We start from the raw sequence: 16,466 nt of genomic DNA on the forward strand, positions 1-16,466 counted from the left end.
TAAACTTGAAGTCTGTTACCAGTGACTTTAATGTATTTAGATACTACAAATATATATTTCTACATTTTTTATAATATAATTTATGTTAACTTTTATTATTATTATTTTTTTTAGTGAGGCTAACCAGTGTGTGTAGAAAGTGACAAGTACTCTTCATTGGGCAAGATAGGTCATATATTAGAGAAGAATGGTCCAAATTAAATGTACAGCATGACAGCTCATTAGAATATGTCCTCTTACGAGCTTAAAGAGACATAGATAGTTTAACGCAGCTGCCTTCTTTGGCAGATTGGAAAAATAGCCTGGAGTGAGTTCCTTTAGGCTGACTTCTACAAAGTCAGTGAATTTGTGACAGAGCTAAGGCACAAACCTGGAGTGATTGGTTCCTAGCTCAGTATCCTTACAATTAAATCATTATAATGGTGTTTAACCTAAGAAAGGTATTTAGAAATCATTTGGGATATTCTAGTAAAACTTTGGTCCCTCTGTGCTATTGCAACAATATTTAGATTTATTTAGAGTATTTTTAACAAAGGCTGTAGAAATAAATCAGAAAACTTTTAATCTACTTCTTTTTATGAAAACAACTCTGTAGAATATTGCAGAAATAAAAAGCTCATTTCCTTTGTAGAAACATATCTTATCCATCCTTATATTCCCAGCACTAGAACACATAGCTTCTAATAAATAATACTTCTAATCAGTTTAACTCTTTTAAATAATGAATGTTGAACAAATGAATAACATCATTAAAAGTTAAATTATAATAAGAGGGACATGAAAGGGATTTTTCAGTAGACATTTTTTCAATGTTCAAATAGAATATTGTGTCAGGTGAGGCAGAGTAGAAGACCAGAGAGACTATTCATTATATTTTACATTCGTTTCTATTCAGGTGTCTTTTCAGATGTGAATTGGTGCTTAATTTAGCAAGCAGTATTTCTTCCTGGAGTAAATACATATTTCTTTTTCACTGTTAGTGTATATCTAGTTAATAGATTGCTAGGCACTTTGGACAAAGGAAAAGGCCCTCCGTGGGAGCTGACTGTGTTTACTCTTGCTCTTGTGGAAATATCTGTCTAGATCCCAGAAGAACTTGCTGGAAGATGAGATGGTTCTTGTGACCTGAACGCCACTTAACATTTACTGTTCAGCGTCATGCCTGTCCTCTAGTCTAAAGAAGCCGCGTTAGAACAAGAGAATAAAATAAAGCCCTCTGTGACAGATTTTTCAATAAGAGAAAAGATTTTGTGTTCTTTTTATTCTGAGATGTTTATTTTATTTAAAAAAATTCTTTAAGGTGTTTGTTTTGGGGTGCCTGGGTGGCTCAGTCGGTTAAGCGTCTGACTTCAGCTCAGGTCATGATCTCACAGTCTGAGTTCAAGCCCCATGTCAGGCTCTGTGGGGATGGCTTGGAGCCTGGAGCCTGCTTCAATTTCTTTTTTTCTTTTCTTTTCTTTTCTTTTCTTTTTTTAATGTCTATTTATTTTTGAGAGAGACAGAGACAGAATGCGAATGGGTTGGGACAGAGAGAGAGGGAGACAAATCTGAAACAGGCTCCAGGCTCTGAGCTGTCAGCACAGAGCCCGACGCGGGGCTTGAACTCACGAGTCGCGAGATCATGACCTGAGCTGAAGTCGGACACTCAACCGACTGAGCCACCCAGGCGCCCCTTTTTTAAAAATTTTTTTTTAATGTCTATTTATTTTTGAGAGTTCTTTTTTTAAACTTTTAATTTTTTAATGTTTTTATTTATTTTTGAGAGAGACAGAGCACAAGTGGGGTAGGGGCAGAGAGATAGAGGGAGACGCAGAATCTGAAGCAGGCTCCAGGCTCTGAGCTATCAGCACAGAGCCCGACGTGGGGCTTGAACTCGTGAACTGCAAGATCATGACCTGAGCTGAAGTCAGACGCCCGACTGAGCCACCCAGGCACCCCCTGCTTCAATTTCTTTGTCTCCCTGTCTCTTTGCCCCTCTGCCACTTGCGCTCTCTCTCTTAAATATAAATAAACATTAAAAATTTTTAAGAGATATTTAAGTTAGCTTTTATTATTACCTAAACAGGAAGACTGTGAAATGGAGATATGCTAAACTTGTGCAAGAGAGATTGCATTAATTGCCATTTAAAACGGATGGGTATAATATAGTTTGCTGCTGTTAAACTAACCAAAAATGTAATTTGGTGTTCTATATCTTTTCTTTTACTTTTTAGTAAATGTTTGTTTATGTTTTAGAGAGGGAGACAGCACGTGCACATGCACACACACACACACTCACCCCAGCAGGGGAGAGGTAGAGGGAGAGAAAATCCTCCGTGCAGAGCCTGATGCGGGGCTCCATTTCAAAACCTGGAGATCATGACCCAGGCCAAGATCAAGAGTGGGACACTTAACTGACTGAGCCACCCAGGCACCCTTCTTTTACTTTTTAAATGGAGAAAAGGCATATAAACCCCCTCAGCTTTCTTACTACTACCATCTCTAGATCTCCCTTTGTTCTCCCTGTAACCTCCCTGCTTGCTGCCTCAGAAGTTAGCTTTTTCTTCAGTCAGCTACTGACAGTTGTTCCCTTCTCTCGATTCTGTGTTTAGTTTTTAAATACAGTATTTGCTACATATTCTTTTTAAAAACATGTAGGTATATATGAAGCTTAATACTGAAATAAACACTTGGTTACCCACAGCCTATCCCAAGAACCCAAATCTCCATTCTTTGAAATAAAGGTAACTTATTTGTATTTATCCATCCTTTGTTCATATTCTCATTCTGTGTGTGTGTGTGTGTGTGTGTGTTAATTTAGATGTGAAAGACAAAATCTTCAGAAGAAAATAGGGAATGTTTACCTTTTATAATTCTTTTATATTTGTATCTGTAGAATTGCCATTTAAAGATATTATTTGTTACTAAATATTGTATTTAGTTTCACTTATTTTTGAGCTTTTAAAAATGGTATGATTTTAACGTTCACTGATCTGCTTTTTTTCATTCATCATCATATATATAGGATTCATGCATACTCTTGTAGTGGATGTAGTTGATTCATTCTCACTGGTGAATGTCATTCCACTATGTTATTCTGCTATGTTATTCTCCTGTTGATGGACATTTGGGTTGTTTCATTCTTTTGCCATTATGAATGATATGCTACAAAAATTTTTGTATATGTCTCCTGGTAAAACATGTATAAGGTTTTCTCTTTTTGCAGATTCACTAGACCTAGGTTATAGAAATGTTCAAATTTTTAAGATAATGCCAAATTGCTTTCCAAAGAGGCATTCTAATTTACATATCCAGTTGCTGTGTATAAGAATTTTTACTCCTCCACAGCCTTGCTTGATATTGGCTAATACTTGATATTTTCAAGTCCTTGTGGTCTTTTCTTTTCCCACATTGTCCTTGGGTATCAGTGTTATGCCAGTGTCATGAAATGAGTTGGGACTGTTCTCTGCATTTCTGTTCTCTGGAAGCATTTGTTTAAGATCAAAATGATCTGTTCTTTGATTTTTAAAACTCACTCATAAACTGGTGGGGCATTTTCTTTCTGGAAAGATTCTTTTAAAAGAGAGATTTATATTTATTTTAGGCTTTTAGTATTTTTATTATAAAAATTATGAACACATAAAAAATACACAAAATATTATAGTTAACTCCATGAATTCCTATACCCAGTTCCAGCAATCATCATTCCATGGTCCATCCTGCCCCCTCCTTACCTTAATCCACTTCTGTCAAGGAAGACTGGAGATATTGTAGTGAAGGAAATGGAGGACATTTGAATTTATTTGTAAATATTTTACTATATGTCTCTAAAACATAAAGGTCTTTTTAAAAAAATATAACCTAATACCATTATTCTACCTTAAAAGAAACAATTCCTTAATATCAAAGAGCCAGTTGGTTTTAAGTTTATAATTACTTAATAAATGTTATAAAAGGATTTAGTTATATAAAAAATATATATGAATTATATATCTCACTTTAAAATTTGTTTATAAATGTATATATAAATCATGCATGTGCATGGATTATTTGACTGATTGATTTGAATCAGGATCCAGAGTGGCAACTTATTGTGATTGATTGAGATCCCTTTCCAAGTAGACACAATCTTAAAATCTGATTTGATTGATTTCTGATTTGATTGATTATTGATTTCTAACTTTTTTCATTGTGGTGAAAGAATATTATCAGTTCCTTTGAAATATACCAAGGCTTTTTTTTTATGGCCTCATACACAGTCAAGTTTTTAAATATTAAATGCTTCTTGAAAAGAATATGTACTTCTCTTATTATTGGTTGTGGGATTCTGTATTCATTAAATAAAGCTGTTTAATATCAATTTTTCTTTCTCTTATGTCTCTTAAAGAGACCAGATTGTTGTTTTTCCTATAGTTTTTCATGGCAGCAAGCATCTGCGTGGTGTAGTTTAACATATTCTTCTGCCTTTTTGATTCTCTGTATTTCCATAAATTGATAGTTGGATTTAGAGAATTGATTAGATTCATGTTTTCTTTTTCCAAGGCTGTTCATTGGTGGTGATGTGTTCCTTGATCATGAAACTCATAATAGTTGTCTTCTTTTTTTGTGATGTTAGCAGCCATTTATGTTTAATGCGTGGATTTATTAAAGATTTTAAATGATCTAGTTCTGTTATTCTTTCTTCATTTATTAGCTAGAATACTTCTGTAATGAGAAGCTTACCTTCATTGATTATTTGTTTACCCAGTGGTATGGTTTGTATATGAAAGTTGAGAGAAATGCCTGTTTCCCTTTGTTTGCTGGTTTTCAGTAAATTTGTTCCCCATTGTAGTCCAATGATTGTCATTTCTTTTGTATCAGTATGAGCTCATTGGATTAAACATACTTAATGTTTCAAAATATAGCACTTGTTAATTTTATTGACATGCAAATTGTTACAATTTTGGCCAGTGGAAACCTTTTCAAGACCTTTGGCACAATCCTAGTAGTCTTTGATACCATTCTTGATATCTGGATGAGAAGATATTCTAAGCTCATCGTGTGTTTCTAGCCCTAAGACCTGGAATTGGCCTTTTTTTCAAAGAGCCTTGATTCCCTTTAGAGGGAAATGGTATTTGTAGGTAACAGTCTGGATACTAGAGGTGTGCATTTCTACAGAACTGGTCATTATTTCTAAACCTGTTAATGGTTAGAACTAGAAAAATTGTGTGTGTGTTTTTATTTAAGTTGAAAGATATCATGAGTTTAAATTGATACTTCCAATTCAAACTGAAGAGCATAAGGGGAACTTTTTCCTTGTTGTGTCTTCCTTCTCAAGAATTCCACTTTCTCAAGGACCTCAGGAATGGGAGAATTTAGAATGTCTTCTATTAATCATTCGCTTTCTTCCTCATCAAGTGATCTTAGAATAGCAATACTAAAATTACCACTAATGCTATGATTCCTGAAAATGGGGTCTAGTGATTCACTTCATTGGTTATAGGTGTGTTTTTTTCTTATGTCAATTGTGATACATTATTTTTTATAGGAATTTGTCCATTTCTTGTAAACTTGCATACTTATTGACACAAGATTGTTCTGTGTCCTACTATCTTTTAAACCACTGCTGCCAATGTAGCTGTGTTCTTTTCACTTGTATTGCTACATATTTGTGCTTTTCTTACTGCTTTGTCATCTCAGAAATTGGTTGATTTTATTTTAGTTTTTTCAAGGAACAACTTTTGGCTTTATTAATTGCTTATTTTTTACCTTCTTCTTTCTATTATCTTTGAATTTTTTCTTTTGTTCCCCCACTACCCCCCTGTCTCCAACTTCTTTGATAGGTTACTTAGCTCATTATTCATTACCCTTTTTTTTTTTTTTTTTTTTGCTAATATAAACATTTAAGGCTCTTAGTTTGCACTTAATACATTGTTTTCAATACCAATTTTTTAATAAAGTCTAATTATGGTAGAATCAATTTTTCTCTGATAGTTTTATGAAGTTTTGATACCATGGTTTTGTTACCTTACTAAGATTATCTCCCCCCACCTTTTAACCAAGCAGTTAGCAGTTTGGGTAAATTTCCCCTCATTTAGTGTTTATATTATAACTTCATACATGGTGTGGATGTACCCCACTTGCATATTGGGTATGTTTCTAAATTTTTCGTTTCCTTCTTTCTTTCTCTAGTAGTTTGTCCACAAGTTCTTCTTATGTTGTTTTTCATTTTTTTACTTTTTAAAAAAGTTAGCTTTATTGAGGAATAATGTACATGTAGTAAAATTCACCCCTTTTAGCCTACAGTTTAATGAGATTTGACAGATACATATAGTTATAAATCCTTCACCACAGTCAAGATATAGAAGAGTTCCATAATCCCCCAAAACTTTGCTCATGGCACTTTGTAGGCTCCCTTTCCACCATTCTATGGTGCTGTCTTTTCTTCATTTTCAGGCTAGTTGGTTTCTCTGTGACCTTGGCTCTTTGAGAAGTTCTACAAAAGTTACAATTTTATAGATTATCTGGCTTTCGTTATTGTTAGAGTGTGAATGGTGTTCTTTCTAGCTGGACACATTAAACACATTTTTCTTAGCACATCTTTTTTGGGGGTAGATTAGAATTTCCATGTATCATTTTTGCATTAACACTGGCATTTGAATATCTTTCTCATACGTATGTTTTATTTTATATTCTTGTATATCTTCATTGGAATTTTATTTGGTGCCACAGTGATCTCTTAGGTCATTCTCTAATTTATACTTAAAATCTTTTAAAGTTTAGCATTAAAAGATTATCACTTTAACACATCAATTTTAAGTTTATGTTATCCTGAATTTTACTCCATTGGAGGACATGTTTTGTTAATATATAATCAAAGAAATGTTACAGAAAATTGAAAGTGTATAATTTTTTGATTGCCAGACTTACTCATTTGTGCTTGTCACTTTAGTGTGCTTAGCTAATTTTAAGGCCATATGAAAATTTTTTGCTGAATATGTTGTATCAAAGGCATTGATTTTTATTACCAAGAAGTCATTAATATTGGTAAAATTTTGAAAATATCTCATCTGAGTTGCTGGTGTCTCTTGTTTTTTTTGTAAGTGGTATAATAAATGGTATATGATAGTTTATTTCTTAGATATCCACAGTTTATTGGATTAATTTAAATGCTTCTATTAATGTATTAAATCTCGTATTAATTAAATACATGATAACATATCATCATCTGGAAACAGTATTGCATATTTTAACCTGATTTTATCTCCTTACTACTTTCATGGCCTTTAACATTGGCTTACTAAATATTCTTTTTACTTTTGTAGGTTATTTTAGTGTCTGCCAATAAATTGACTCGTTATATAGAACCGTGCCAGTTAACAGAAGATTTTGGTGGGAGTCTCACCTATGATCACATGGACTGGTTAAATAAGAGGCTGGTTGGTATATTACCATGAGATGAAATGTTATTACATACAAATAAGACATACTTTGGTAACTTTATCATTTTAATCAACTACAGTACAGTTTGTTCATTGTTATAAAAATAAAATATATTGCATATCACATGATAGCATAATGCTTGAAGGCAGATAACTCTGGAGTCACATTTGGGTTTGCTTTTGGTGTTGTCATTTATAGCAGTATTATTACTAGTCAAAATCGTTAATGTTTTAGTAGAATAACAGAGTAGCATATTCACCTAAGAGGTAATCTAGTTGATGTACCATCTTTAGAGATATTTAAACATCATTTTGAGTTGAAAAGCCGTTTGACAGGTTAAAGTTGGTATCTGAAAATGTATCTTTGGCCAGGCTGAAATTGCCCTACTCTGCATGATAATGGCATTGTTGGATTGAACTGCTGGGGGCTAAAAGAACAACTTTTCATTAGGTCAGTTTAGATTACAGTTAATTGTTGGGGACCTCCACAGTTGAAATTCTGTCTATAACTTTGGACTTGCCAAAAACATAACTACTAACAGCCCACTATTGGCTGGAACTCTACTGATAACATTAGCAGATGATGAGCATATATTTTGTATGTTATACATATTATATACCAAGTTCTTATAATACAGCAAGCCAGACAAAAGAAAATGGTAAGAAAATCATAAGAGAAAATACATTTATAGTATTGTACTATGTTTATCGAAAAAAAATTGTGTATCAATTTGGACCCATGCAGTTCAAAACCATGTTGTTCAAGGGTCAGCTGCTAAGTTTATTGAGGAATAACAAACTTTTGGGTATTTCAGAATGGATAACCAATTTCCATCTTATTTGGACAGTGATACCAGACAAATGAGTATCCCCTTTATTAAGAACAGACTTCACCAAATCCCTTTTTAGAAATATTTTAAGAAACCATGTTAAGGGGCATCTGGGTGGCTCAGTCAGTTGAGCGTTGGCTCTTAATGTCAGCTCAGGTTGTGGTCTCACAGTCAGGAGATCGAGCCCATGTTCGGCTCTGCACTGAGGGTGGAGCTTGCTTGGGATTCTCTCTGTCTCCCTGTCTCTCCCTCTGCCCCTCTCTCCCTCATGCTTGTGTGTGCCCAGGCGCATGCTCTCTCTCAAAATAAATAAACTTAAATGTTAAAATTATAACTAATTTATTCTTTCCTACATGCTTAGATATAAAACTTTTTAACTAATATATGCAACTAGTATGGATTGGTGATAGAAAAACATAAAGAAACGTTCTCTAACTGGAATTAGAAGATGAGTACTGGTCTAAATCATGTTCATGTAGTTAAAACTGTCACTGGTGCAGATGTTTCTCCATGAAACACAGGAATAAAAATAAACTTGTCTGAGGAATAAAAATAATTTCTTACTCTATTTAAATTTTAAAAATTTCTTCTCCGTTGAAGCTGTTCATTGTTCTAGGAGGGATTTTGTCTTCTCTCCTTAAGTTGTTGTGTTTTGGTGGTTGAATTGTACTAACTGACATCAAGAGAAGGAAAGGGAATTCTGCCTGGCTAATTCTGTTGATCTTAACTGAAAATCCTTATGTAAACACTAACTTTAAGATTATTCTTAATATGTTAACAAAATCTCATATTGTAGGTTTTTGAGAAGTTTACAAAGGAATCTACATCATTACTAGATGAACTTGCTTTGATTAACAATGGAGGTGATAAAGGAAGTCAGCAAGAGAAAGAGAGGTAGGTGGCTAGTGTCATGCAATTATACCTTTGCAAAGCTGTGATTAACCTGATGAAGGATAGATACATCAGTTATTAATGCAAGCTAGAAGAATTAAGGTAAGCAATTCTCCAATCAATTTGACATATAAAGGTTGAATTAAATTTATTAATTCATGAGAATTTGCTTTACATGTAAAATTTCTTGATTTGAATCAAAGTTTCTCTACAAAAGACTTCTTTTTTAATGTTTATTTCTGAGAAAGAGCATTCTTGTGCATGTTGGGGAGGGGCAGAGAGAGAGGGGAACAGAGGATCAGAAGCAGGCTCTGTGTTGAGAACAGAGAGCTCGACGTGGGGCTCAAACTCATGAGATCATTACCTGAGCCAAAGTTGAACGCTTAACTAACTGAGCCATCCAGGCATCCCTCTACAGAAGACTTTTTGATGAATAGTAATGTATTTACTTTATTCTGACACTGTGAAAAATTCATTTGCAAGAACATGTTTTCAAAATGAAACCATTTTCATTTTAGAGTTCTACTTTGTGAAGTCTAGAAAAGGTTGCAGCTTGAAATAAAATTATTATAGCCTTATTTAAATACATTAGTTCTTAAATGCCTACCTTCTAGAACTCTTATGTCCTTGTAAAATATGATATTCATGAGTTTAAGTTGGGGAGTTTAGTGTTTTATGACACTTGGATGAAGTAATTGTTCAGTTGTATTCTGTAAATGTAACTGACTAGATTTATCATTTTAACGGATTTCCATTGAACTTTACAATCTTAACAGTTTTCATTTTTTGTTGGTAGGCCAGATCCCTCTCCCCAGTTAAAAACTCTTAACCCTTTCTGGTCTATCAACAAAGTGGTAACTAGAACAGTAATTTTTTTTTTTTAATGTTTTTATTTTATTTTGAGAGAGAGAGAGAGAGAGAGAGAGAGTGAGCAGGGAAGGGGCAGAGAGAGAGGGAGACACAGAATCCAAAGCAGGCTTCAGGCTCCAAGCTGTCGGCACAGAGCCCGACGCGGAGCTCGAACTCACAGACTGTGAGATCATGACCTGAGCCGAAGCCAGATGCCCAACCGACTGAGCCACCCAGGTGCCCCAGAACAGTAATTTTTCATTAGGAAATTTGAAAGAGTCAGTACTCTTCCTTGTCTACATCTTTTGAATCTTATCTTAAAAATATAATGGAACCTTGATAAAATGCGTCTTCTTATTCCATGAATACAATGTAGTCACATATCAGTTAATCGAGGTAATAAGGTAAGAGGAATGTGAGAAGGTTGGAGTTTAACACCAAATCTTGATTTAAGCAGAGTAAAAATATAGAAACAAATTGTTTGAATGGAAATCTAGTTAAGTCACAGCAAGCATTTAGGAACATTACTGCCCTGTAGATACCATATAAAAATATAAAATATAAAATTTTTACATGTGTAACTATCCGTGTGTGTATAGATAACACACATACTGTATGTTATGGTTTAGGAATTGAAAATGTCATAGAAGTTGCTTGACAAAAATTAGCCAAATCTCTTGTGTTTTGAATAGTCCACCAGAGTAATTTGAAGTTTCTTAAAGTCATATTCATAAGGAAAGACATTCTAAGAAGGTCCCTGTTGAAAGTGGGTTCATGGTCACAGCTTAATGCTGTTTACCATGTTTCCCTCTCTAAGAATGACTGGTTCTGAGAAAGCATTCTCGTAAAGAAACCTGCTTATTTGTTTCTTAGAACTTCCTGTACTTACATGCCAATGGGAACCCTTTTTCTCCACCCAATAATATCTTATTCAGTGTTTTGGGAAATGCTGTTTTGCATGACTACATGAAGTATCAAATAAAATCTTGTATTTGTCATTTCCTCCCCAAGGAGCTCAAGTGTTATTGCCTAGTCTCTTTTAAACGCCAGATAACCAAGTCCATCCTCTTACAAATTTTCATCACTTTTTTAATGTCATTCCTCAGGAAGCATCCTGGCTACACAAGAGATGAGGGCCTAGATTAGTTGGCAAAAGTGAAAGATTTAGAGCAGGACCTGTCATTTCCAGCAGCAAGGTTCTACCTAGGTTTTGATTTGTATGTACCCTATCTTTCTATCATTTTCTACTTCCCTTATATTGTTTAGGAAAATACAGGGCATAGTCCAACTGCAAATGAAACCCAATTAGTACAGGGAAGAGTACAACTGCTTGAGGATGCACACACACATGAATATTAGAGATTATGTGCAGCACTCAGAGGTTGCTGTAGATAAGTAAATGTTTGATTGGAGAATGGCTCCATACATTTTTAATGTTAACATTTCTGGGTTATTATATAGTCACACATCTCATTTTGGAACAGATACGCGGTGGGAATATACTAAAATGGATTCCTTTGATATATTTGAAATAATACTATAATGATACACTATTTTTTCCAAGTAGTGTATTTTGTGATTTATCGCAGACTTTTGGGGGGCTACTAGTATTTAATTTTCTAATTGGTTTCTTTTTAATTTTGTTTATTTTGAGAGGCAGAGAGAAAGAGGGAGGGACAGAGAGAGAGAGGGAGGGAAAGAGAATCCCAAGCAGGTCCTGTACTGTCAGCACAGAGCCTGACACAGGGCTCAAACCCACAAACGGTGAGATCATGACCTGAGCTGAAATCAGGAGTTGGATGCTCAACCAAGCTACCCAGGCACTCCATCTCTAATTGGCTTTTTTTTTTTAATTTTCTTTTTAGCATTTTAATTTATTTTTGAGAGAGACAGAGACAGAGTGGAAGCAGATGAGGACCAGAGAGAGGGAGACACAGAATCTGAAGCAGGCTCCAGGCTCTAAGCTGTCAGCACAGCCCAATGCAGGGCTCGAACCCACGAACCATTAGATCATAACCTGAGCCAAAGTCAGACTGAGCCACCAGGTGCCCCTCTAACTGGTTTTTTAATGCTTAAGGATATTAGCCTGGTAGAATAGTGTGCTTCACATTTCCATACTCTACTCTCTTGTTTTGATAATGTATATATAAAAAGTTTTCTTAGGTTGCATGGATAGAAATATTGTTTTAAAAAATTATTCTTTTGGTGTTTGTCAGGTCTGTGGATTTAAACTTTCTTCCATCAGTTGATCCTGAAACAGTTCTTCAGACAGGTAAGATGAAAAAATGTGTGTATCAGTGATAATCATAATCTAATAAGCCAATTGTATATTGATTGGTTCATGAAATAAACATTGATTAAGCATGTATTATGTAATAGAAACTTGGGAATTTCAAACTGCTCTTTGGTTTAACCTAACTGTGTTAATATACTTCACAATATTTTTAAAAAGTATTAATAATGATAAATAGTTAAATTATTTCTCCCTTGAAATATTTGTATTTACTTCTTTATCTGTAAAATAGAGATAAAAGTTTCTATTTCATTGGATTGCTGTGAGATTATTTGTATAGTCATTATGTTCTAAGATTGTGTTTTTAGGTATTGTCATGTTTTATTCTCCTAATGATCTCTTGGGATAATTTGTTACTATTTTCTCTGTTTTGTACTTGAGGAGGCCAAGGCTTAGGGATATGAAAAACTTGCTCATGAAGAGTAACTGTTAAACTCCATCTATCACCATATCACTAAAAACAGGTTACTATTGTCCGAATTTTAAGATGGGGAAACTGAGGCAAAAAAGGCTTAGTAACTTATGCAAGTTGCACAGCTAGTAATGCTGGAGTTGGGACTTGAACCAAGGCAGTTTGGTTTCAAAGTATGGTCTTTGAAATCATTATGTGGTACTGCTCCTCTAATGGAAATGTTTCCGTAAGGAAAACATTAAGGGTATCAATTGTAAAAGCAGAAAAATAAATTACTTCGATCTTAGTGGCTTTGTGTGTGTGTGTGTGTGTGTGTGTGTGTGTGTACACATGTGTATGTGTATAAACTATATATATATATATATATATATATATATAAATGTGTGTGTGTGTAGAGTCTTGGCAAAAGTCTTTGAAGCAGTTGTTCTTCTAATTATAAAACATAATGAAGAGTAAAGAAATAAATTCAAAATATCTCCATTGTATTGATTCAGTTGTGCCAAGTGTTTTCAGTATGGTATAGATCTTACTTCCTTAGAGAACAAAGAAATAATTGTAATCTCTGAATTGCTACATGTTTAGCAGATACAGTAGACTTTCCGTAAAAATATGGCTTACTCTAGCTTTAAAATGTAATTCAGTGTTTCTATTTAACATTTTCAAAGCTACTGAAGCCCTTGAATTAAGAACTTTTTAAATTTGTATTTTAAAATTAACTTTATATGCCACTAAGTTCTTTTTTAATATGCTATTGACTCTTAAATGTTTTTAAGTTTATTTATCTTTTTCTTTAAGTTTATTTACTTTGAGAGAGTCACGTGCGTGTGTGCAAACCAGGGAGGGGCAGAGAGAGAAGGAGAGAAAGAGAATCCCAAGCAGGCTCCACACTCAATGCAGTGACCGACCTGGGGCTTGAAGTCCTGAACCATGAGGTCATGACCTGAGCCAAAATCAAGAGTAGGATGCTTAACTGACTGAGCCACCTAGGCACCCCTGCTATTAAGTCTTAAAGTAGGGATGGGAAGAGAGTATAAAAATAGAGAAGTTTAGAATAATTTTGGTTATCTTTTAGAAACTGGAAATACCTTCAAATCATAATAAAAATTGTTTCCATATATTTAAAGACATTTAAGTTTAGGATGTTTCCCTGAATAAAGATTAAGAGAATTTAAAAGTATCTGCATATTTTTTTGGTCCTTGTCTAATAATTGAAATAGTATTATCCTGGAAAAACAGTTTGTGATTTATTCACTTTTAAAATTGCTAATATATTTACAGTTTTAGATATTGCACATTCTGCAATTTTAATTTCTCATGCATGAATGCATTTTCTTTATATGAGTTTGCTGTAATTGAATAACAACGAATACAATTCTGACACTGGTGTGGCCCATCATGATTTGCAGTTAATAATTATAGAGATTCCTATAGACAGATTATTTAAATTTTATTTCATACCAGTAATAAAGCTTTCTCCCCATAATCATACACGTTATTACACTGTTAGCTTTCGTCTTAGGTGCTATGATTAAGGGTATGGGTTAATACTGAAATCCTACAACATCCTGCTTAGTATTGATTAGTATCATCAGATAGAACATACTAGTTACTACCATCATACAGAAATCTCAGAGCGTAATTGTGTTCTACAGGGAAAGAGGATTGGTTGGCATAATTTCCTGAGTAATGAATCCACAAATAACAAAGAATGTAATGACAGCTTTAGAAAACAATATCTTTACTAAATAGTGTAGCCTATATAGTATATACATTCATGATATATAGCATATGTATAGTTTATATGTATGTTAATATTCATATATGCAGTTTTCCAACTCATTTCTATATAAATTTAAAAGTTGCACTTCAGTACTTATAACCTGGTAGATAGTTAGGCAGACATATAGGCAGATAGGTTCTAAAAATAAAGGATTAGAATGGAGAAGAGTGATAAATAAGAATTGTATTTCTCTATGGATGTTAATTATAACTGTGTATCTTTCATTCATAAAGGGCATGAATTGTTGTCCGAATTACAGCAGCGTCGATTTAATGGCTCAGATGGAGGGGTCTCATGGTCTCCTATGGATGATGAACTGCTGGCCCAGCCACAGGTTATGAAGTTATTAGATTCACTGAGAGAGCAGTATACTCGCTACCAGGAAGTTTGTAGGCAACGTAGTAAGCGTACACAGTTAGAGGAGATTCAGCAGAAGGTAATGCAGGTAGGTGTCTGATTTGAATATGTTTAACTTTTGAAAATTGTAAATGCTAGAGTTTTTAAGAAATAATTTTTCCTGTGTGACTGATTTTATACTAAGCCTTATTTATACTATGTAGAGAACCTAAGTCATATCAAACCACACTAAAATCATTTTCTCTATATCTTTACAAATAGCGTTTGCATTAAAACTATATTATTTCTACAGTGATGACATTGAGCATACATCTTACATTATTATTATGAACTTTAAAAATAACTAGTTGTTGGAAACATTGTGGTCTCTGTATTCTTGCAATAAATAACATTTTATTGTTGATTATTGATTTATTCTTAATTTCTAATAACTTGTTTTTTTGTTAATTTAGGCATTATGGAGAGTTCTTCTTTCCTAGCAAAATGATGACATGTAATATAAGGAATTTTAGTATGAAATTTCATTATTTTTTAATGCTGATAGAAACCTTTAAATGTATTTAATACTTATGAATCTTTAGTTCCTTTTAAAATTTTTGTTAAAACAATAGGCTAAAAATACTAAAACTCAATACTAAGACATTTCTGTTACTTAGACCACATCCTGGTTTTTATCTGTTGAATTATTAAGAAATAGATCTTAAATCTCTTACTTAAAAAAATCCCACATTGAAATGTCCCAGTGTTTTTATCTAGATTAATTCGTTCATAAGGTAAATATTTTTTAAGTGCTTATTATGTAGAAGACATTTGGTGGGTTTTCTATAGAATTATGTAACGGTATATGTGGTTTTTGCTATCATCACGTTAAGGGGACAAAGTCTTAAGTATTCAAGGGTATGACTGAAATGTGTGGGCCTTTATATAGGAAGGATTGTTCCTCTGGCTGTAGGTAATCTAGGAAGATTTAGCATACTTGAGCTTTTTCTCCAAGAATATGTAAAGACTTCACCAGGCACCTCCTTTAGGTTTTAAAGGAGAATTGGCACCTTGTGCAGCGGAAAGACTAACATGAATAAACACTAGCAGTATGAAATCCCAAACTCTGTTGAGGAAAAAGGAAGCAGTAAGTCACCATGGGAAGTTTTTGGCCTTTGAATCATAAAGCATGGTCAACAAGTAAGATCTAAATCTCAGTTCCTCCACTTATTTACTGTGTGATCATGATCACATTATTCACGCACCTGAGCCTCAGTTTGACTTCCTTCTTTTTTTTTTTTAATGTGTTTTATTATTTTTGAGAGTATCCAAAGTGAGCTCCTCCCTGACAGCAGAGAGCCCGACATGGGGCTTGAACTCACCAACCGGTAGATCATGACCTGAGCTGAAGTTGGACACTTAACTGACTGAGCCACCCAGGCACCCCTGACTTCCTTCTTTTTTTAACCTCCCTTTCTTTCCCTTTCTTCCCTTCATTAACTAAAACAGGGGTAACAAGACCTCTTTATAAAGGTTTGTTGAAAGAACCCAGCGCTTGATTAATGGTAGCATTATATTTATCTCCATTGCACTAGAGTCCAGTCTATATATCTGGTTCAGTTGTTGGCAAACTTTTCCTATAAAGGGCCAAATAGTAAATGTTTAGGCTTTGTGG

General features: G+C 34.0%; 1 protein-coding gene across 4 annotated transcripts in view; it reads left to right on the plus strand.

Moving 5' to 3' along the window:
* The window catches only part of SESTD1 (SEC14 and spectrin domain containing 1), a 151,372-nt gene that overhangs the window by 86,124 nt on the left and 48,782 nt on the right, over positions 1 to 16,466 (plus strand). For all 4 annotated transcript variants that reach the window (XR_007454355.1, XM_049615426.1, XM_049615427.1 and 1 more), the window contains 4 exons: positions 7,284 to 7,397; positions 9,027 to 9,124; positions 12,187 to 12,242; positions 14,689 to 14,900. Coding sequence is in view for 3 of the 4 variants with exons in the window: in XM_049615426.1 (XP_049471383.1) it covers positions 7,284 to 7,397; positions 9,027 to 9,124; positions 12,187 to 12,242; positions 14,689 to 14,900 (480 nt within the window). In the remaining variant the exon portion in view is untranslated. The remainder of the gene's footprint in view (positions 1 to 7,283; positions 7,398 to 9,026; positions 9,125 to 12,186; positions 12,243 to 14,688; positions 14,901 to 16,466) is intronic.

Source organism: Panthera uncia (genome assembly GCF_023721935.1).
Source record: "Panthera uncia isolate 11264 chromosome C1 unlocalized genomic scaffold, Puncia_PCG_1.0 HiC_scaffold_3, whole genome shotgun sequence".
Taxonomy (NCBI): domain Eukaryota; kingdom Metazoa; phylum Chordata; class Mammalia; order Carnivora; family Felidae; genus Panthera; species Panthera uncia.